General features: G+C 44.4%; 2 protein-coding genes across 3 annotated transcripts in view; one reads left to right on the top strand and one right to left on the bottom strand.

Moving 5' to 3' along the window:
- Window positions 1-12,029, top strand: part of SPIDR (scaffold protein involved in DNA repair) — a 294,732-nt gene extending 282,703 nt beyond the window's left edge. For both annotated transcript variants that reach the window (XM_084849595.1, XM_084849596.1), the window contains exons 17-20: window positions 7,717-7,810; window positions 9,673-9,787; window positions 10,705-10,758; window positions 11,106-12,029. In XM_084849595.1, the coding sequence (XP_084705721.1) occupies window positions 7,717-7,810; window positions 9,673-9,787; window positions 10,705-10,758; window positions 11,106-11,237 (395 nt within the window). In that variant the 3' untranslated portion in view covers window positions 11,238-12,029. The remainder of the gene's footprint in view (window positions 1-7,716; window positions 7,811-9,672; window positions 9,788-10,704; window positions 10,759-11,105) is intronic.
- A 1,227-nt stretch (window positions 12,030-13,256) lies between these two features.
- CEBPD (CCAAT enhancer binding protein delta) lies at window positions 13,257-16,543 on the bottom strand. The gene has a single exon (XM_084849598.1). It carries the CDS (start codon window positions 15,557-15,559, stop codon window positions 14,591-14,593), a length of 969 nt encoding a protein of 322 aa, XP_084705724.1. The 5' UTR covers window positions 15,560-16,543; the 3' UTR covers window positions 13,257-14,590.
- Between the last annotated feature and the right edge of the window lie 6,669 nt (window positions 16,544-23,212).

The following is a 23,212-nucleotide window of genomic DNA, read 5'->3' as shown; positions in this document are numbered from 1 at the left end:
CATTATCAGCTTTTGGCCCATTTGACACACACAGCAAGAAAAGCCAAGTGTACCGTACCTTTAAAATCCAGTTTTCACAGGTCACACAGCACTTGAAAGGAACACACTTCTGGGCTGAGTGCGGGGAGTAGAACTGAATTCCGTCAACCCAGCAGGGGCTGCTCAACCAATGAGAGAGGCTGGCTTCCCACCCCATGTCCAGGCTCCCCCCTGCTATTACATTATTATGAATGGAGAGTAATTCACAATTCTGAAAGCTACAAACAGCACTAAAAAGGCAGGTTAGATACCTGCTAACCATGAGAGCACCCCAGCAGCGCCCCCCTTTTCCTAAATGTGTGCACTTTTGCCTAAAGAAGCCAAAATCCTTGATTCTCCAGTGTAGCATCTGAAGGATCCCTATGAGAGCGGCCCACTACCCCAATTTTGCCCCATTCCAGCAAACTGTCATGGAGTTATTGCCCGCACTCCTTTTTCCCCAGTGTGCACACTTGGGGTGAACAAGCCAAAATCCCCAGTTTTCCAGTGCAGCATTTGAAGGCTCCGTATGAGAGCACCCCACCCTCCCAATTTTGCCCCAGTCTAGCAAACTGTCATTGAGTTATAGCTTCCAACCCCTCTTTCTCCTTTCCTGGACACTTCTCCCTGCTTGCAGTGACAGGTTTTCTGCTCCCATGTTCCTGAGACCATGCTAGATTGCTACAGCAATAAAGCCCATATTCGCATCAGAGAAGCAAAGTAACGTGACATCAGAGAAGCAACTTTACACAACATCAGAGAAGCACCTTAACATAACATCAGAGAAGCAAAATAATGCAAACCTCAGAGGAGTGAATAATTGGGGGGCTAATTACTCCCACTGACGAAAAGGAAGTGCAGTGCGATTCTGAAGGCTTAAAAGGGTGCTCTAGCATTTTGATGTGTTGGAAAGGCAGGGTAGTTACTTTAGTTACCTAGGTTACCAAGGGCACAGCCAGGTGAAAGACACACCCCTAGGAATGCCCCAGTCATACCAAATTTAAAGAGGAAGCTGAACTGCAGGGGAGCCGATTAAAGAAAAACAATAGAGTAAAAGTACTCTGCAAAAATGCGGCTTCCCTACAGGTAAACTCCAAGGTGGCTGCGGACTGGCCACAATGTCATGTGATGCAAAGGACCTCCAAACAGTCCCAATCCACAGCAAATCACCCAGGAAGATAGGGCCTAAGCCTTTGATTTAAATCAAGTTTCTCACTGATACTAGTTCCTATATTTCCCAAAGAACAATGTAACTAGGACTACTAAGGGAGCATTCCTATGGGGATAGGCGGCCACCTCTGAATTTGGAGGCGACTGCCTATCCAATGCAAGGTTGGTGGAGTGTGGAGGGGATCTTCTCCTGTGCGCTCTGGCCACCCTGAATTAGCGGCTAGACAGCTATTTTTGTCTGTCTAGCTGCAGCACTTTGGAGCGGGGGGGGGGCTGTGGCCAGACATCACATAGGAAGAGTCACAATGATGCTTTCGTTGTCCCCGCCCCCAGGAACGCCCCCTTTTCTCCCGCTTCACGCTGCTCTTACAAGTGCAGAGCCTGGGATGAACTGCACCTCTTATGAGGCGGTGGGGGCAGGGAGGTGGTTTTCTGGCAACCAGACTCAGAGTGCGGGCTCCAAGGTTGGTTCCTGAACACTGAAAAATCCTATGGCCATCTAGCTGCTGTCTAGTGGCCAGAGGATTGCGCCCTAAACCATGTTATTTTACAACTAAATAAAGTATTATTTACACTGTGGTTCCATTCTTACAACTAGGCCTTCCATCTATTTCTCACATTATATATGATTTGCATGCTTTCCTTTTTATCTATAGAGGGAATATCTTTAAAATATTTTGATGTAGGGTCTTTCTTATGGCCAGTAGTCATGACAATTTATGAGGTTAAGTATGAGAATATAGGAATCTGCACACTGGACAGTTTTATCCTCTCTTGTTCTTGCAGAGTTGCCCCTTTCTGCTTCATTCTGACTTGATCCCGCCCTGCCCTCACAAAGTAAAATGCCCATGATTGATAAATTGAAGCAAGGTCTGATAGTTAGTGGGCAGACTAGAACAGTTTACTTTCATTGGGTGATAATGAAATGCCTATGTTTCACTAGAGTGGAAATGTTCATATTTACAAAATGATCAAATTGGTTTTTCATTTACACAGAAAAGTGTGCTTTTAACTCAGTGTATCTGGTAAATGGTGTTGAATATAGAGTTAATATGCTTATATTTAGATTACTTAATATTAAGAAAAAGTACTTTCATTTTTTTTAAAAAAACTGTTTTTTGAGATCATCATTTTTCCCCTGCACTCTGCTTAATTCCTAAACAAGTAGGGTAGCGTGTGCACTATGGTAAGATGCCAAGAATACAATGGATTCTTTGCTGCTCTTCAAAATGTCACAGTTTGGGAAAGATATATTAAAAGATTCCTTTCCTCACAATCCCACCTATAAGAATCAAAACATAAGGGGAGACTTCCGGTTGGAACCGATGTCGCTCTGGCAGCTTCCCATGGGTTCTCCCACGGGTTTTCCCGTGGGAGCTTTCTCAAACAGCTTTTTAAAAGGCTGAAAAACCTTTTCATCTCCCCCCTGGAATTAAAGGGGGGGCAAGGCGGAATCTGGACAACATCTTGGAGAAAAGTACCCCCCTCGAGATAGTGCGGGGGCTGGATTCCAGGAATATCTCCCCAGAGCTTTACCAACACAAAAAGCCGTGATGAGACTCCTATTTCATAGGAGAAAACAGGGCTGACGTGTTCCATAATAATATATGCTTCAAGAAATACCAACAACTCCTGTGGGATGATTTAAGAAATATTAACAACATCTGAGAACCTGTAAGATCTGTTTGAGAGAAACATGAATGCACCGAGGAGAAGAAAGGGGATGGCTTCACCGCCAACTCCCCCCGTACCTCCTGTGTCAAAAGTTTCAGAAACAGAAGATTATTAGAGTAACAGAATTAGTTACTCTAATAAAGACTTTATCTTCTCAATTTACGGAGCAAGCCAGAAGGTTCCAAAATTCTATCACCACCTTGCAAGGAGCCATCGATGTAATTAATGCGTCATGGCAAAAAATGGAGATGAGAATTAACGAGCTAGAAGACCAAGTAGCAGCGAATGAAACTTCAACACAAATTTGTTTTAAAACTACCTCTGACAGAATTTCTCAACTGGAGGCCTTCATGAGAAGATCCAATGTACGTATTATTGGAATTAAAAATTTGTCTAATGATGTAAAATTGCCTGTTTTTGTGGATAAACTTTTGCATGAGATACTCCCTATCCCATCTGATTATTTACTTGATATTGAGCAGGCATTTTGTGTGCCAAATGCGAAAGGGACTGATTATACCATCATAGTCCAATTTGCAAAAGTCTCCACAAAGAATTATATCCTGCGTTTGGCAAGAGAGGGTGGAAGCCTTTCCTGGAAACAAGATCAAGTTATGTTATTTCCAGATTACATCAAAGAGGTGGTGAATAAAAGAAGGCATTTTATCAAAGCAAAAAATATGGCAAAACGAATGAACTTACAATATTACTTAAAATATCCTGCTACACTTTGTATCATGTCTGAAGGTCAGATGAAGAACTTTATAAATCATGAAATGGCAGAGGCATGGTTGAACGTAAAAATGTGTGAGATTCCTGTTACAACCCCATGAACTGGAATCTTTAAACAAGCTTTGTTAACTGTTTGTGTTTAGTCTACATGATCCAGGCTACGTCAGAAGATAATGATTATATATATATTCATTTATTCACTTTCAACTTTTGTTTTTTCTTGCTTTTATTTATATTTTTTATTTCAAAATAGATATGGTATGCTGTATTTCAATTAATTGTTTGAGGGTACAATGTGTACTTATATATCTAGCATAAAATATAAAATATGTTACTGACTGTTGAAGGTTTATTTTAAGTTTTATTATTATATAACACTACATTCCTTTTTTAAAAAATTATTATTAGTAGTAGTAGTAGTAATCTAGGTTACTGGGAATGAACTGTAGACCTGTTTCTTGGATGTAAGATTGATGATATAATATTGAAATGTAAGGTTGTTTATTAAACTGTAAGATTGTTAAGGTTATAGATATAGTTTGTAAAATAGAATGGCATTGGAGGCTGAGGGGTATTGGAATTTAAATTTAATTCTTTAAGGGGGAGGCGGAGGAGAAGGGGAAAGAATCTTCCTTTTTCTTCACCTCCTTTCCTCCTTCCTTTGCCTTTTTTCCTTTTTCCGCCCCTTTCTTTTCCCTTCTCTTTTTGTTATTATGGTGTCCTCATCAGAATATTGTATTGTTGGGAAATTCTAGTATTGATCAAGTTGTTGGTATGTTTGGTATTGTATATTTCATTTATAAAGATAAAATAAATAAAAATATTTTCCAAAAAAAAGAACATAAGGGGACAAGGGTTTTGAGTTGTGTAGGAGCCTTATGTTATCATAGTAAAATGTTGACGTTTCCCCCCATTTTAGCAAGTAACAGAAGAGGTTGTTTAAATCTCTTTAAAAGCTGAAAATATTGTTTATCTGTTAATTTAACTTCCAGATTTCTTTGTTTAATTAAGCATGAAGCAATGCAATCCTATACATGCCACTCCCTACTAAGTGGATATAGGATTGCAACCTTACAGAGCAATCATAAGGGGGAGGGAGGCAAAAACTGAGGTAGAAGAAACTACCTTCCTGTGCCACTAGGGCAGAAGTTGAGAGGACTTTTTTTTTTTCCTTTTTGGCCTTTTATACCCATTTGTCCGTTTTAAATCCTTTTCTTCCCACTACACCCAATGGGAGGGATATAACTACACCAGCTTCAGGACTGGCATGATGTTTTGCCTGTTCAGAGGGCATGTTGGGGGAAGAGGAGGGCTTTGGATCCTCTGGTTCCTCAGCCTCTCTTAGCACACCTCTTTTTTGCCTTCTGACATTGTAGTTCTGATGTTAGAGAAGCATCAGCAGCACACCTTTCCACAGCAAAAGGTAGGAGGCTTATGAAATCAGTTCTCCCTCTGAGGGCATGCCTCTCTCTCCACCCTCAGAGAGGGATATCCAAAAAATCCTCTAGCCCCTGGGATGTCTTCCCAGAGTCCACAAGTTTGCACCCCAGAACACTTTGAAATAAAATGAAATTTTGACTAATGAATGCTATGTAATAGAGAATGCATGGTCATCACATTTTTCAACCGTATTTCTTTAGGTCTTAATAAATTTACTGTACTCCTCAACATTTCATAGTGCAGAATGTGTGATTTGTGTAAGAAAAAAGATGTGTAACTTCGAACTACCTAATAATAGTTGTTCTTTAAGTGTTTATGGTACAAAATGTGCTGTCCCCTTGGCCTCAGTGCTTCAATAAAGAGAAGCAGTGGGCCATTCCACATGTGATGCTAAGCTAGGATTTAGCACCGTGGGCATAAGCTGAAATGAGCCCTAGTGAAGTCTTGGGCTTGTGCTCAAAGACTCCCCTCTCCTCCTCTCACATGGCTGGGAGGAGGGCTCCTGCTGAGTTTAGTTTCACTTTTCCTGATTCCAGGTTTGTCATTATGTACAAACCAGGAATCATATTTTAAAACAAACTCTACTTTGTTAAACGAGCCAACAAAACACTCCAGAATTTGCTTTTGGCTTGTTTAGCGACAGAATAGTTTATTTTAAACCAAAATTCCTGGTTCATAAGTAACAAGCTAGGAATCAAGAAAGTGAAGCTAAATTTGGCAACAGTCCTCCTCCAGGCTATGCAGGAGGAGGGGAGGAGGGCATGCAAGACTGAGGTTTTGTTCAGGCTCGTTGAGGCTCATGCAGATAACACTAAATCGTGGCATAGTGTTATATGTGAATGTGGCCAGTTATGATGTATTGAAGGATTCTGACCCCTGTTTAACCTAGGATTCCTAAGATAGCCTTACAAACAACCTGAGTTTTCCACATGTAAATAGAAATATTGGTAACTATCTGTCACTAGACTGTTGTGAACATGAATGTGGTACAGGGGTGGCTCTACCGTAAGTGGGAGGCATTCGTATCATAAAACATATCAATTTACAGTAATCCTTAACATCTCCCTTGATCACAGGGTCACTTGTGATTACCTCGATTACTTATCTTGCAGGGTTATTAAAAGGATAAATTGGAATAACCCTATATATGCCATCTTGAACATCCTGAAAGAAAAGTAGGGTTCAGAGGTGATAAATTTGGATGCCACCCTTGATCTGCTTGTGCTTCTTGCTATGGTCCAGGCTTTCATTGTGAACTAAAGTGTTCTTTCACACTATCAGTTAGCAACAACTGCCAAGTGTAATATGTCTCTGAAACTCCTGAAACTGCATATAAAGGAACATAAAGTCTGATGCGTATTTCACCCTTGTCTTCACCACCAAATTTCAGCACTGCTTTTCAGAACATGCAAACATTAGCAGTTGTGATTCTCTAACATTTGAGTTTATCATAGGATTGACTGTTACTCAACACAACAGGGATTATGAGGTGATTGGCCTTTGACGTATATACTGTAGGCTTGGCAATTGTAATCCATTTACTTGCAGGTGCCCAAGATTACCCATCTGTATGTTTTACTTGCAAACAGTGCTACATCCTTAATGTTTATTGCTTGGCTCAACAAATCTCCATTGTTCTAAATCTTTTTACTAGCCTTCCCATACAATACTCAATTTACTTGATTTATAATACTTTGCAACAATGCTTACTGGTGATCCAAAGTATCTCGATGGCCTTCAGTTCCCTAATGTTTCTAGTCACGTATGTCAGATTTTTTTTAGCAGATTCTGCTCCTAGTTACATGGATATAAATAAAGAGTAACTCCTGGAGTTAGATGAATGTACATTCTGTTGATTTTCCCTCCTTCTCCCTGGCATTTTCCAGATATCAGATTGAAACAATTACTACATGTGGACAATAGTATCTTGGCATAATAGCCGTTTGGCCAGGCACACAGCCCCTGCCAGTAAGCAAACAAACCAAGGGAATCTTCCATTAACTAGTTCTCCATTTCATCTGAACCAGGAAACTATTGTTAACAGTTTCAGAGTAAGCCAGGATATTAAGCCATGATTTGAATTTGGCATAATACCTTGGCTTGTTCCAAAGCTGTTAACCATAGCTTCCCTGTTCAGACAAAATGAGAAACTATAGTTAATGGAAGACTTACTGGTTTATTTGCTCTTGCTGCAAAGGGAGGAGCGAAGGAGCTGGGTAAGCAGGCAAAAGCCTCATTTAGAAGGCTTATTAAGCTGATATAATACATTCAAACTTGTCCAAGGTGACCAAGAGCACTTGCTCTCTGAAGCAGAAAGAAGAAAAAAAGAGGCAAAATGTTAAAAGCTGCCAGGTTAGAGCTTTTAATACTTCGGAGGTTCAAGAAATGGCAACTGAGAGTTGCTTTCTAGTAGTTCTGGAGTCAATAAAAGGTCTTTAAGAATTAAATAAGTCTTCGTATACCTGAGAGTATTCTTTTTCATTTGCTTTCGCTCTCTCTCTCTCTCTCTCGCTCTCTCTCTCTCTCTCTCTCACACACACACACACACACACACACAGCTTTCTGCAGAGAAGAAAGAGCCATACTATATCAAGCCAAAAAGACGAAGTGTCAAAGGTATATATATTGATATATATCATCAATATATATTAAGCCCATGCACATGTTTTCCCCTTTTTTCAGGCATGGTTGCAGGCATTAATGAGAGGGCTGCTTTCTCTTGGCCTACATGTAACAGATGTGGCAATGAAAGAGTAGAGCAGCATCCACAAGACAGGTAAGAACATGCTTGTGTAACTAATGTAGATAAGGATGATGCTATGGGCATTGTGTATTTGGAGTCTCAAAAATCTTTTGACAGAATTCGTCATCAAAGGCTTTTTGGAAATTAGAAGTCACAGAATAAAAGAACAGATCCTTCAGTGCAAAGTTGGGCAATCTGTGGCCTGTAGCCCTACCTAATTTTGATCAAGATACTGCAACAACTTTGCCTTTAATTTCATCCAGAGGAAAATTCTTCTCAAAAGTTCCAGGAGACAGGAGATATTTCACATGTTAATGTTTCCTTTGAGTAGCCAATAGCTGCTCAAAGAAGCAACAAAATACATGGGCACAACTGTGTGAGAATGTAGAGTAATCCCAATAGTGCTTAACAAAGCCCTGGGTTTTTTCCCCCTTCCTTCCCACCTCCCCTCCCCACACATGTGAGCAGCATAACAGGCAGTTACAGAGAGTGGGAGGTCTGTGCATGCCTCCCATAATCTCCACCCATTCCCTCTCACCTGGTCACATTGCACAAGCTCTGGAGCCCATGTAATTTGACCAAAAAGGGAAGAAGGACTGGAAATGGAAGGGGGCAAAACAGGGCTCTGTTAAGCCCTATTAGAACCCCTCTGCATATGGACACTGAGCCCATGTGGAATGGGTCATGATAGAGGTTTATAAAAATTATATAGTGTGAAGAAAGAAAATTGAAAGTATTCTCAAATAATTTAATTCTCTTCATCATCCAATAAAATTAACAGAGAATATATTAAGGACAAACAAAAACACTACTACTTCGTGCAACACACAACTTCTGTAATTCAGTGCCACAGGATGCCTTTTTAAAGGGTTAGATTCAGAGGGAGGGGATATATCAATAGTTGCTGGCCGTAAGTAAGAATAGAAACTCTAGGTACACCAGTGAATGTTCCAGGGAAGAAGCAAAAGATGATAGCTTTCTCATCATAATCTCTTTGCTCACAATAAATTCAATCTGCCTGCAGCAGAGGGGGAGAGAGAAGCAAGACAATTCTCATGGCTCTGCTGAGAGACCAGTTCCATTGGGCTCCTCCTCTCCCTGAACTATTTCCATTCCAGCCTGTTATTTAAAGAACTACTATGTAACTTGAAGAATGTGGTGTCCAGGTGTGCTTGTTTTCCTCTCCCCTCCTCATCCTTTTTTCCTTTTGGTCTTTTAGATAGAAAGCCTGTGGGTGGGGCCTGTTTTGTTTTATTGATCTTATGTAAGCCACCCTGGGAGCCTTTTTGGCTGAAGTGCAGGGTAAAAATAAATAGTTTAAATAAATCCAGCACAAAGTTTCCTAAACATATTATTACTGGTTAACAAGAATGCAGAAGGAGATTAGCAGGGCAGGAATGGTGGTAATAGGGTACTTAATTCTTCTCATATCTGTTGATTCGCCCAGGCAAATGTCCCCATCCCCCTGTCTAGTTTTCCCTGAAGCTGGATTTGTTTTGATCTTGGACCCTAGCTGGGAGAAAAACAGTTTTTAAAAATGGTTGGGATGGGCATTTTCAGAGGACAATAGGTGAGTGGAAGAAGGTTAAGCACCCCTCCTACTGCCTGCTTTCCCTTGGTAATGTCACTGGCGTTAGGAATCCATTCGCACTTGGAGCTGGGAATCCCATCTTCCCCTTGCTATCTGTAGTTCCATCTTATTTCTCCCTAGGATTGTAACGTCAGTTTAATAAAGGTAGGGAAAATATGAATATTAGTTCTTCCAATCAACAATAAAAATTCACATCAAGAAAACTGATACCATATGTTTGGTCACGTTCAAACAGTCAAATTAATAAAGAAAAGGCCTAATGCTGGTTGCATATATAACATGGACCTTTTCTCATGGATTTCAGAGGATTACTTTACTGCAGCCAGTGTTGTAAAGCTGTAATTTCACCAGTTCTCAAGATGCACCTGGAAGTCTTTCTGCATTGCCAATCCCGGCCGCTATCCACAGTAAAAGTTAAGGTATGAGAAGAACAGAGTTCATGTTATAAGAATTGTTATGTTATAGTGAGGCTCTGTGGGTCACTTAAAGGTGCTCTGAAATGAAATAACGTTTCATAAACAGCTGTAGCTGAAGAGAGGCATTCGGTTTCTATAGCATCCACAGAGCCTTTCTTTTGTGTAGCACATGTATAATCTGGATGATCTCAGCTGTTCTGTATAGAGTGTTAGGCATGAATTGCTATAGCAAGGGTCCTGCCCTAGATGTTGGACTACATGAACTTTAGGAACAAATGGACCACATCCTTCTTTGAAAGTACGTGTACCTTGAGAGACCAAAGCTGTTTAAAGCCCTTCAAGTATCCACAGATCTTTTATTCACTGCAGTACAACTACCATTCTCCCTATGGGATGATGAACAAGAATTTAAAGCTCTGTCCCAGCATTATTATTCCTGTGTATCCTAAAGATTCAGGAATCGGTTACCATGTATCTTCATCTCATTTTAGCCTCATAACAACCTTGTGAATAAGTCGGGGTTAAAGACTAAGTGCTTCCCCAAGGCCACCCATTATGTTTCATGGCTCAGTATCCACGTCCTATCAAACTTTCAATCCACTGCACTACACTGGGTCTTTTCTTAAATAATATCTCCACCATAATTTTTGAGATCTTAAAGGTGGGGAGTCTTCTTTTGGAGGGTTTTCCTGGGATCATGAAATTCTGGAAATCTTTTCTGTGTCAAGTTACATAATGTTTAACAGCTTACAGGAAGCACAGACCTTTAAGGTCACAAACTTCATATAGCTACCTGTCCTCTTTGGATGAAGCCAAATTGAAGTCATAGGCTTTTAATCTTTATTGAATACTCCTATTTTTAATGTGGGCAGAGAATACATAAATCTGAATCTTCTTTTGTCATTTCTTTGTTATGTTAGCTGCTCCAAAAGACCATTTCGTTACTTCTGGAGTCCTCCCCCGCTGACAACGGGGTATGTATACTTGTTTCTCTGTTTTTCATTCAAACTTGTTTATTGAAGTGGATTTTTTTAAAAATATACTTTTTATTAAAATGTTTTTTTAAATATACTTTTTATTAAAATGTAATTGGTAAAATACAAATTTGTATTAATACAGACAAACAACGGTACAAAGTGGTTATTTTTCATAACTGTTAGGATTATATGCAGGCTACTTTGCTTTTTGAGCAATAAAAATAAGAAACAAAAAAAAGGTTTTACTTGAAGAGCACCTTTCACTGAGTATCTTTCAGCTGTATGCTGGCTAGGACAAAATGTACAGGATTGTTTGTTTTAATGTATGTGCTTTATCCTTACAGAGTTATGAAGTGAAGAGTGTGCTGGGAAAGGAGGTGGGGTTTTTATATTGTTATGTCCAGTCTGTAACCAGCCACCCATCTAGCTGTGTTGGATTGGAAGAAATTGTTCTCCCAGATGCAGGAAAAAATTAAAGGAAATATTGTCTGCTAGTCTGTAATATGGTTGTGAACTGTACTTGTAGATAATGTATAATGCAGGTAATAAATATTTTTTGAGAGATTACTCTGAAAATAAACTGTTAGCGCCAATATTGTTAATATTTATATGGGACATGTGCCAAACAACATTAAGCATATTCAGGTCTCATTGATTTCAATGAGAGAAGTTAAAATACATGTGTTGAAATCTCTCCTACTGAAATCAATGGAACTTGCAAATGCTTAACTTTGGCTGAATTGTTCCCATTGTGTATGTGTTTCTGGTCATCCAGAAGTAATTTCCAAAGCACTGAAGTGAAATACGTTTGTCCAACTTTTTTTTCTTGATCTGGAAGTTAATTTTTGGATAAGGTTTCAGAGGCTTGAATTTTTTTCTAACTGGATGTTAAAACAATTGTGTGTGCTTGAAAAGGTTTGTAAAATTAATTTCTGAGCTACATGATTAAGTCCAACTGTGGATATTAATCTATTAACAATAAATTCTAATAAGGATTTCCCAAATATGTATTGAAACACAGTATGTCTCATATGACATGGTGTAATGATGATCTGTATTTGTTACCAATTTCAAGTAAACATTATAAAGAGTTAAAATGTTTTACTTTCTGCTGATGTGATAAAGGGTGTCAAACGCATATGTACAGTGTTAATCATTGTCTAAATATAGAAGTACTTGACCATTGTATCTTTTTAAAACATCATCCTATAAAGTGGTTATTGTACTTTTCAGTATAATTAAAAGTAAAAGAACAAGATAACTCCTTGAGAATAGTTATACTTAATGCGACCCATATTTTTTAAAATGTCCTTTTGGTTTGTAGATAGAACTGGAATAGATTTCTTTAAGGAACCATAAATCTTCTGGTTGGATCCAGATTTAGTCATACTTCGAATAAACCCAACGAAATACTTGGAATAAACCCTAATGACTAACTTAAGTTCCATTGATATCACTGGGTCTACTCAAAGTATGACTAAATCTGGATCTAACTTATTTGGTGCACCAAACAAAACAGTGGCACAGTCTTAGAAAAGAAAGTTGAAACACTAAAATCAGCTGGACTTCATTATAATAGCTGGGATCCAGAGTCCTGTATGTGTACACTGTACAGAGGGTTTTCTTTTGCAGAGAATAGGGAATCCCTGCATATATGGACTTGCTTGCATGAAATATTCCCCCTACTCAGCTGCTGGCTTTTGTGCTTAGAATGGGGGGGGGGTGGAGTGGGGGGAGCGAGATAGGGGAATCTCATCATAAACGGAGCTCCTTGGAAGTATGCATGCTTCCGATTCCAAATTGTAATTTTTTCAAAACAGTGTCTATATTAGATTTTACATTGTGTGACTAGCTAATTGTACCTCTGAAAAGAATCAATGTGTTGTGCAATCTGTGGCTTTTAGCCAAAGAGCAGTACAAAATCTAGGCACTGCATCTTTTCTGTGGACAGCAACAATTTGGCTCATGTTATGTTGTTGTTAGCTGTCTTAGTGGTACCTTGACAGGCAGAAGAGCAGGGTATCAACCTTGCCTAATCATGCTAGCAGTATATGTTTGGATTTGGGTGTGTGCAGTTGGGCTGGCCAAAGTATACTTCCTTACATAAATCTTCTCAAGGCAGCCCCCCACAACCCCCTAAAAATGCTACACAGAGGGGTGGGGGTGTCAGCTGAATGAGGCGAGCAGAGGCACAGCGGGGAGTAGGGATCCCTGAAAACCAGGTGGAGGCACCTTCTGTGAGCAGCAGCTTTCCATCCACAGAAGATCCTGGATTCAACCCTGTATCTTGCTATGTTATGCATGGATTTGGAAGCTGCAGTCATTATAGTTTCCTAGTGCACACATATGCAGCAAAATACATCTGTGATGAGTTGGATGGTAATACCTGAAAGTGCTCCCTGAAGCAGAAACAAACTTCTCTCCATTCCCCTCTCCCCAGTGTATTTGTGTTAGAAATAGAAGACCATTTTTATTTTATTTTATTTTTTGGAAAACATGCCATTGTAATGTTTACTCCTGAGGATTTAACACCGGTCATGTTTAGCATCTTGTTTACATGGTTGATCTTTTTCTGTGGCTTGGTTTGTCTTCACATTCATCATTTACATCACTGCTTAGAATTATTTGTGGGGGCTATTCGTCTCATGCCCAAACTGGCATGAGACGAATAGCCCCCAGAAATAAAGAAGCCAAACTGGCTTCTATTTTTGCACTGCTTTTGCCATGTACTTTGCTCATAATATTTTGTACACATACCAGTTTAAAAATTAGACATTTTGATGCGTAAGTATTTGCATCAAAGTGAGTATACGTTTATCTTTTTGGATAAATGTATATATAGATGCATAGACTTTCTCTACCGGATCATTTTTATGTACCTGCAATTGCACTGAGTTTTAAGGAAGGCTCAGCTTCTCCTAACAGCACAATCTTATACATGTCTACTCAAAAGAAAGTCCTGAGTTCAATAGGTATAGAATTGCACTTCTTTAACTTGTTGGATCCTTGGTGGAATTAGGCACCCTTTAAGACAGTGGAAGATTGCGACAAGTATGTTTTTGCAGGTAACTATTTAACCCCAATGCGGATAACTTCACCTTGAATTCCTGTTTTAATATTATCTGTTAGCTGTATAACTAGCATTTAAAAACTATCATGGTGCTTTCTCATGTTTTTAAAATCAAGAAACTACACATTTAACTCCTGCATCCTTAACTGTTACCTCAGTATGTCCCACCACAACAAATACGAAGTCAAAGTACATTTCAAAGGGTTTTTTATTTTTAGAAATGCTGTAAAAATTTATATAAAAGTTTGAGCATGCTCAGTCTATTTTTTCTCTTGCTGTTTACAATAAAAAGTGTTTGAAAAGTTTGAAAATCATGTTTGTTTCTTACAAAGTACCGTAGCTGCATCAACAGGAGGAAGATGTAGAAAAAAAAAACTATCATTACAAAAATAATTTAGGAAGAAAGAGACTTTAGCTTTTTTCACTTTTTTGGCAAGTTTTGTGGTTAAAGACCCAAGCTTAGCCCATTCAAAAAAGAAACGCGAAAGCCAACACATTTTCACGGCATGTTCCTTTCTGGCCTTCCAGCCTCGGTTTCTCCTTCCTCGGGAGGAAAGCCAGGAGAGCAAGGAGCGCCCGCCCCGCGCCTCTCTGCACACCTTTGGCACAGTCTGTGCGTGCAGCCACTCTTCCCACCCGGCCTGCCTCCCTCCCTCCCCTGCAGCCCCAGCTGCAGTCTGTGCGGCTCTCTGTGAGGTATTCTTGAAGAAGTTCAAAGTCTCTTGCATAGTCAGCCGTGGTGGCTCCCTCTGCAGCCGGTTACCGGCAGTCCGTTGCCGAGGAGGGCTGCAGGAAAGTGGCGCTGGGCAGCTGCTTGAAGAAGTGTCGGAGGCTGCCTAAGTCCCGGGTGAGCTGGTCAATCTTCTTGTGCAGCCTCTCGTTCTCGGAGGAGAGCTCCACCAGCTTCTGCTGCATCTCCTGGTTGCGACGCTTGGCTTTGTCGCGGCTCTTGCGCACGGCAATGTTGTTGCGCTCTCGCCGCTGCCGGTACTCCGGGCTGAACCTGTCCACGCACTTCTTCGCCGTCCGCTCCTTGCCTCCCGACGACGACGAGGCGGACGAGCGGCTGCTGTAGCTGGACGGCGAGGCGCTGCCCGGCGGTTCTGGAGAGGTAGGCGGGGTGGGCTGGCCGCTCAGGCTGACGATAGTCTGGGCGCAGGTAGCGATCTGCGAGGGCAGCAGCGAGCCCGACCCGGACGCCTCGTCCCCCCAGTCGGGCTCTTGCTTGACGGCACCCCGGAGCGGGCCGGGCGGGACGCTGGCGTGCAGCAGGCTGGCTAAGGCGCTGCCGCCGGACGCGTGCTGCTGCTGCGGCGGCGGCGGCGGCGGCAGGTAGTCCCCGTAGGCGCCGCCGCTGCCGCGCTCGCCGCCCTTGTGGTTGCTGTTGAAGAGGTCGGCGAAGAGCTCGTCGTTGCACAGCTCCAGGTTGGGCACGGCCGCCATGGAGTCGATATAGGAGCTGAAGTCGATGGCGCTCTCGTCCTCGTACATGGCCGGCGCGGCGGCGCTCAGCTCCGCCAGGTCGCGGCTGCCGCTGCCGGGGGCGGAGGAGATGACGCCGGCCTCCTCGACGGCGGTGGCGGCGACGCTCATGCCGCCCGCTTTGCACGAGGGGCTCAGCCCGCCGCCGCCTTCACCCACCTGGGCGTCGTAGAAGTTGGCGGGCTCCAGGGACCAGCTCCGGTAGCACGACAGCGAGTCCAGGCTGTCCAGGGTGGCGGCGCTCATTGGAGGGTCGGTGCTGGCGAGGCGAGCGAGGGGCTTCAGCGGCTGGCGGAGGGCGCAGAGCCGACGTCGCCTCCCCGCTCTGCTGCCGTGGAAGAGGCGCGAGGCGCAGGGGCCTCGGCTGGCCGGGCTTGGACTTTGCCTCCCTCCGCGCTGCCCCTCGCTGGCCCGCCCGGCTCGCTCGTCCGCTCCGGGCTCGCACGCGGGGCTTCGGCCGCTAGCGAGCTACCGCCGTCTCAGGCGGCGCGCGTGCGCGTGGAAAGGAGAGCCTGGGAGCGAGGTGCCGCCTCGGCTGCTTATATCCCCAGCTCGGGCCCGCCTCCTGCCCCTTGTGACGGCGGGGGGGTGTTGCTGGAGAAGCCCCGGGAGGCGGAGGGGGTGGGCAGGGTCTCTGCCAAGGGGCGGCGGGAGCAGCCGCCGCCGCCGCCGCCGCCCGGGATTGGTCTGGGCGCGGCGCGGCGTGGCGTGCTAAGCCCCAGTCCGTCCCCTGCCGCTTCGCCGCCTTTGATCCGGCGGCCGGGGGGCGCAGCTTCGCGTCCTCCTTGCCGCCGCCTCCCAGCCGGGGGCGCCCCCAGGCGGAGAAAGTGAGCAACGCACAGACGCCTGGTTACCCACGGGGCGGCGGCAGCTCGGTTGTTGTGGGGGCGGGAGGTGCCTCCTGCCTTGCCCGCCGCGAATAGCGGGAGAGAAGCCTGTAACCTTCGTCGCTCCCGCCCGTTTCTGGGGTCCTTGACTGAATTCCTCCGTCCTGAGTTCCTCCGTCCTAGGCGGCGGCGGCGGCCCTGCAAGCCCCCTCGTGCGGGCAGTATGCCTCCGGCGCACGCGGTGTACACCCCGCTCCCCTAGCAGGCGCGGCAAGGGGCGGTAGTGCAACGAGCAGCAAGTGGGGCTGGCGCCTTCCTCAGCTGCTCCCGGGGGCGGCCTTTTTACCGTGGCTGGATTTGTAGGCGGGGAGGAGAGGACCTGCTCCGGACAACCACCTGCCCCTTCGCTTTGGGGTCATGCAGCGCAGTTACTGATGTCAGTGAGACGTCAAGAGAACCGACAGCGCTTGGGCGGGCGGCGGGGGAGAGACTTGGAGGGGGCCCGTGTCGGTTTGCTTTTGCCTGGCTCATGCCAGTCCAGCAATTCCTGTTACAGGCTTCTTTTTTGCTAGAATCTTTTCTAGCATGGTCGGAACCTACTTGCCCGAGACTAAATCGTGAGCTAGTGGCTGAAGTGACATTTGAACCCGGGTTTCTCAGTCTGTTCCCTGGACCACACTCGCTTTTGCTGTTACAGTTTAGAATGTTGGGACACGTATCTGACCATTCTGAGAGTTACATTACTGTGCATCTACCACAGCTAATAAGCTGTGTATCAGAAGAGGCTGTGAGAGGTGCTTCAAAATAATTTCAAACGTGAACCCACCTTGCAAGACGTTACCCATTTTATTTGATGTAATTGTTAGGGAGAAACCCTCCCGCCCAATCTGGGGTTTGACATAAGACTAGTACAGCTTGAAAGAACATGAAGAAATGGGGGCATATTTCACACTTGCTTTGCCCTGCCCAGTGTTCCCTCTGCAACTGCTTTTATGTATACTTTCCACAGACAAACAATAGCCACTGATAGCTATTGAAGCATTGCCCTCTTGTGGTTGAATGTTGTACATATGTTTATGATTCGGAATATGTTCTGCTCAGATTATTTTACAGCCTGTAAAGTAACAGGTCATTCTGTTGCCATCACATGGCCAGTTAAAAAAACAAGACACACACACAGGGTGCTAGTATGTAGAAAAGAACCAAGAAATCATAGGTTTGATCCTGAAATGTTGGCTATAATTACAAAACATTAACTTTTTTCAGTTATTCCTTCAAGGAAGAAACAGTATCAGAATAGGCTCAGATTGAAGTCTAAACAGGAATTATTCCTCAAGCAAAGTGCCATAAAGAATACAGACAGCCACAAAAGATGTAGTAGCCTCAATTAGCTTTTTTTAAAATGAAAGTTTAGAAGTTTCACAGTGCTCTTGTTATTAAAAGAATGTTAGCAACTTGTTTTCCGTATATTCTCTTAGTGCAATTGCAAGTGCATCCAAAAGACTGGGTTGTGTTGTTGGCACCGCCCAGGAAGGCAGGGATCACATGATTATGATCTTTCAAGTGCTGCTTCCTTTGGCTCATGAAAATGTTAGGTATCAACCAGGTCGCTGGTAGAGAAGCATTTGTGGAAAAAGCAGCAGACGCTGCTGCAGCCCTGGTAGAGTGTGCCTTGAGATGTGGAGGCCTAGGAATGTGTTGTGCATCATATGCTGATGTGATACAGGCCTCAATCCAGTGTGCTATGGTGGTCTTGAAGGCCTTTTTGCCTAGTGATGGTAGATGGAAAGACAGATATAGTGAGTCTGTGAGGCATAGGTCCTTGGTTCTACTTACTCACATTTTTAGAGCCCTGCAGACATCTAATTTGTGTCATAGCTTCTCAGAGGAATGAGAAGGGTTTGGACAGAAAGATGGAAGGACCAGTTCCTGAGGCCGGTGAAACGCATAGTTACTTTTAGTAAGAAGGAAGGGTCTGAGTATTGCTGTGTTGTTGGTGAAGACACATAGATGGTCTCAGATAAAGTGCCCAACTCGGAAACCCTTTTGGCTCAAGTGATGGGTATAGGGAAAACCATCTTAGAAAACAAAGAGTCTAAGCAACACAGTTCATAGGGGTTCAAAAGGAGCCTGAGTGGGTGCTTTTAGGGCTGTATATAAGTTTCAGGATGGGAATCTGGGCACTACTGCTGGAGAGCTGAGAAGAGCAGCTTGTAGGAAGCACTTCAGGTGGTGGTGGTGGTGGTGGGGTGTCGCCATTGGTGCATGTCCAGGTCTCCAGAGAACTGAGGAGATGATGCTGGAGTCTTTAACAAGTTGGCTTTAAGGCCCATGTCCATACCTCCTTGGAGGAAGGAAAGGAGGTGGGGTGAGGCCTGCCTTAGAAGATTCCACTGTTTTGCATTTGAACCATCTGCAAAAAGCCCTCCAGGTTGCCTTGTAGATACACTCCGTTGATCGTTTCCTAGAAGACAGGAGAATATTAATGAGCAGGCTCAGGAATGTTTGCCATTTGGCTTCCATGCTGCTAGATGTAGCCAGGCTGGGTCTGGATGAGGAATGGGTGCCTGAGTGAGATCTGGTTGCTGTAGAAAGAACCAGGAATTTGTCTTAGCCAAGTGTAGTATTTCCGAAAACCATGGGCATTTTGGCCAGTGTGGGGAAAAATGTGGCCTGCTGCATTTGTTTCTTGAGAAGAACCCTTGAAATCAGAGTGTTGGTGGAAAGACAAACGGAAGACCTGGGGGCCAGGGTGATGTGAGAGCATTCTGTGCTTCCAACTTGCTGGACTGGAAGCAGGAGAAGCTTGTGATTTTGAGGGGGATGTGAAAAGGTTTAGCATCAAGCAGCCAAAGTGGTGTTGAATTTGGTGAAGGCCCTCAGGGTTGAGGGCCCACTTGTCTGGATCAATGTGTTGCTGACTGAGATAGTTTGCTGGCGCACATAGCGTCCCCTTGATGTGTTGGGCTGAGATCGATAGAATGGATCACTCCACCCAGGCAAAGAGAAGATTTGCTTCCTTTCAAAGCACTTTTGAGTGAGACCCCCCTCGATGGCTTATGTGGGCCATTGTCTATTCTTATGAGGATGTGATGCCTCTGTAGGGCATGGTGAAAGTGGACTAGTGCTAGATGGGCTGCTCATTGTTCCAGCCAGCAGATGCTGTGGCTGGCTTCTGCAGGGGACCAGCGGCCCTGGGCTACCAGATTGTGGCAGTGGGTCTCCCACTATTAGACTGGCATCTGTAGTTAGTCCTTTGTGGATATTGGAACGATTCCTCCACCAAATGAGTGACATTTTGATTATGGGCGGAGGGGAAGCTGTATTAATCTGTCATGTGTGAAAGTAGTGTCCTTCTGGTAAGGTAGAAGTAACCACTGGAGAGGACAGGAGTAGAATCTTGCTCATCGGAGAATTTGGATGCAGGAAATCATGAGTCCCCAAAGGTGTGCTAGGGTCATGAGATCCACTGCCCTGAGATGGTGGCTAGAGGAGGACTCTTGGAGCAGTTTTGAGATTCTTTCTGGGGACAGGGAAATGGAGCCAGTGTCCATGTTTATGAGTGGCCCTAGGTGAATCAATCTCATACCAGACTGGTGTGAAGATCCCTTTTTGCTTTGGTGAGAGGGGGAGCTCTCAGGAGATAGTCCAGGTAGAGCTATGGTTTTGGCTGAGTAGAGCATCCCAGGTGATGTCTTCCACAAAGGTGAATTTGGCAGACATCCTCCACCCAGAGCATGGGTGCACAGGTGAAGAGTGAGGAGGTAGGGAATGCTGTGATGGCTAGTGAAGCTGCTTCATGAACACTTTTAAAGGTGAAGTCAGACCGGTTCTCATTAAGATCCTTGAATAGGATCCCATCTTCTTTGGGAGTAATGGCTCCTGAAAGAAGAGCTGTCACTGGGGTGGCTACAAAGGGTATCTTAAATTTTTCCATGGTTGCTGTGGAAGGGAGTAGAAGTTTTGTGCTACATTAATGCCCTTTCTGCCTTGGAAAAGAGCGGCCCATTCCAAGTCCACCAGCTTCTTGAAAAGCTAAGGGAAAGGGGCCTCGCTGTTGGTTTTCTTGGGTTCTGGAAAGACTGCTGCCCCTCTGGGTAGTTATCACGTCTTTCCCAAAAGCAGGGGTTGGCAACTTGTGGCCTTCCAAATGTTTTGGCCTACGGGTCTCATCATCCCTAGCCAGCATAGCCTGGGGTGAGAGATCATGGAAGTTTATAGGCCAAAACATCTGGAGGGCCACAAGTTGCCCACCCATGCCCTAAAGAAACCTGGGAATTATAGCATGGTGAGAGTGCTGAGATGTCACAGCTACAGATCCCTAGCCTCTCTAATAGAGCTGTAGTTACTGAGGAGAGAGTAGGCTCTTTTGGTGAAGGGGAGCCGATGCCTAGGGTGGCCAGCACTTTAGAGAGCAGAGGGAAGAAATAATCAGCGTTAAAGAGGTGATCCCTAGAAGGTTGCTCAGTTTGAGTCTGACCATACTCCTGCTTCTTGATCTGATAGACCTGAATGAGGGGGGTTGCTTTCATAATCACTAATTCTATACGCAGCGGGGTGACCACTGGGCAAGAGAGAGTGAAACTGTGGGGAGGCTTGGTCAGATTTTGCCACGGAGTGAACCGTGGCAATCAAGGTGGTGGGGTTGCTTGTAGTGGCTTGCTAAGGAATTCTCCCTTTAACAAGCTGTCCTTTTCCCTTCCACTTTGATTTAGATGCAGCTCTGGGAGGAGAGGATGGAGGCAAATTTTGAGGGGAGGGCGATATCCTTGCTCCCTTGGAGTATCTACTCTGGGCTGCCTCAGTAAATGCCTATCAATGATTTCACTAGCTACCCACAGCCCTAATTTTTGGCATAAATTGATCCTCATTGAAGGGAGTGGGAAGAGAGTGTTGCCCTGAAGGATTAGGTCTGGTGGTCCACAGCTGCTGAATGCCCAAGCAGGCCTGAAAACCAGAAGATGGCGCTGCCTGGAATTGACAGCTAGACAAAAGGTGGCCGCTGCCTGCAATGTTGCTGTGATCCCCCCCATACACACACACACTCATCTCTAGATCTCACGTGATGGCTATGTTGTCTTCCACTAGGACCAATTCAGTGTCGGAGGCCTCAGAAATCACCAGTTCCCAGTCAATAAGTTGTTCAGCAGTGCAGCAGGGTTTTGTTTGGAGCTCAGCCTCTTTGGAGCTTGGGGAGATACCAGCACTGCAAGGAGGTGGCTGTCTATTCTGCCCGGATGCAGTAGCACAATTGTGAGGCTTGGGAGATGCAATAGTTTGGCAGTTGGGAGAACAGGACTATAGCAAGCTGTGAGGTGTGCTGGCATGTGCTTGAGGACCCTGATGACCCTAATGTGCATCGTCTTCAATGTCATTGTTCCCTTCCCTACCAGAGCCATCAGAACAGAGGTGAGAAGGAGCAAAATTTTATGGGAGGAACAGAAGGAAGCCTGGAATTGAGAAACAGTAAGAAAAAGAATTAGAAAAAGGTGTGGAAAACTGGAGAGGAAGCTCAAGAAATGACTTTCCTGGGTGAGGCTTGGAAGGAATGGAGGGTGGAGTCAGAGCAAGCAGCACTTGAAAGATCGCATCATATGATCCCTGCTTTCCTACGTGGTGCCAAGGAAACAATCCAGTCTTTTGGATGCCTCCCCACACTATACAGAGAATGTGCAGTGACAAAACTCAGGTTGCACCCAAACTCTCCAGACCTTGCATATGGGTGACAGCTTAGTGTAGTAATAGCTCAACAAATGCATCACTTATTTGGGGGACGATATTGAACAGGAAATGGAAATATATTAGATATAATAGTGACTATGGGTAGGACTGAGGAAGGGACCATCTAGTAGCAACTGGAGTAGGCAGTGAGCCTGTTTAGACGTAACAGAAGTATCTGGCAGCAAATCATGGTTACCGCTATTTGATTTATCTTTGTGTATGCAAATATACCCCTTCATGGATCACTGCCTTGTTGTGGCGAAGGGGCTTGCGTAACTCAGTGAAGCCATAAGCTATGCCGTGCAGGGCCACCCAAGACGGACAGGTCATGGCAGAGAGTTCTGACAAAATGTGGTCCACTGGAGAAGGAAATGGCAACCCACTCCAGTATTCTTGCCAAGAAAACCCCATGGAACGTATCACAAGGCTAAAAGAGATGACGCCGGAAGATGAGCCCCTCAGGTCGGAAGGTGTCCAATATGCTACTGGGGAAGAGCAGAGGGTATTTCCAAGTAGCGCCAGAAAGAGTGAAGCGGCTGGGCCAAAGCCGAAAGGACACTCAGCTGTGGATGTGTCTGGTGGTGAAAAGAAAATCCGATGCTGTAAAGAACAATATTGTTTAGGAACCTGGAATGTCAGATCAATGAATCTAGGTAAGCTGGAGGTGGTCAAACATGAGATGGCAAGATTGAACATCGACATCTTGGGAATCAGCGAACTAAAATGGACAGGCATGGGCGAATTTAATTCAGGTGACCATCATATCTACTATTGTGGGCAAGAATCCCTTAGAAGAAATGGAGTAGCACTCATAGTCAACAAAAGGGTGGGAAAAGCAGTACTGGGGTACAATCTTAAAAGTGATAGAATGATCTCAGTACGAATCCAAGGCAAACCATTCAACATCACAGTAATTCAAGTCTATGCCCCAACCACTGAGGCCGAAGAAGCTGAGGTTGATCGGTTCTATGAAGACCTACAACACCTTCTAGAACTAACACCCAAAAAAGATGTCCTCTTCATCATAGGGGATTGGAATGCTAAAGTAGGAAGTCAAGAAATCACCGGGATAACAGGCAGGCATGGCCTTGGTGTACAAAATGAAGCAGGACAAAAGCTAATAGAGTTTTGCCAAGAGAACACACTGATCATAGCAAACACTCTTTTCCAACAGCACAAGAGGCGACTCTACACATGGACGTCACCAGATGGTCAATATCGAAATCAGATTGATTATGTCCTTTGCAGCCAAAGATGGAGAAGCTCCATACAGTCAGTAAAAACAAGACCTGGAGCTGACTGTGGCTCAGATCATGAGCTGCTTCTTGCAAAATTTCAGCTTAAATTGAAG

This window comes from Heloderma suspectum, chromosome 4 (genome assembly GCF_057233095.1).
Source record: "Heloderma suspectum isolate Gila_16-S chromosome 4, 16-S_ref, whole genome shotgun sequence".
Classification (NCBI taxonomy): Eukaryota; Metazoa; Chordata; class Lepidosauria; order Squamata; family Helodermatidae; genus Heloderma; species Heloderma suspectum.
The sequence above is the reverse complement of the archived record's forward strand: the minus strand, read 5'-3'. Positions and strand labels throughout refer to the sequence as shown.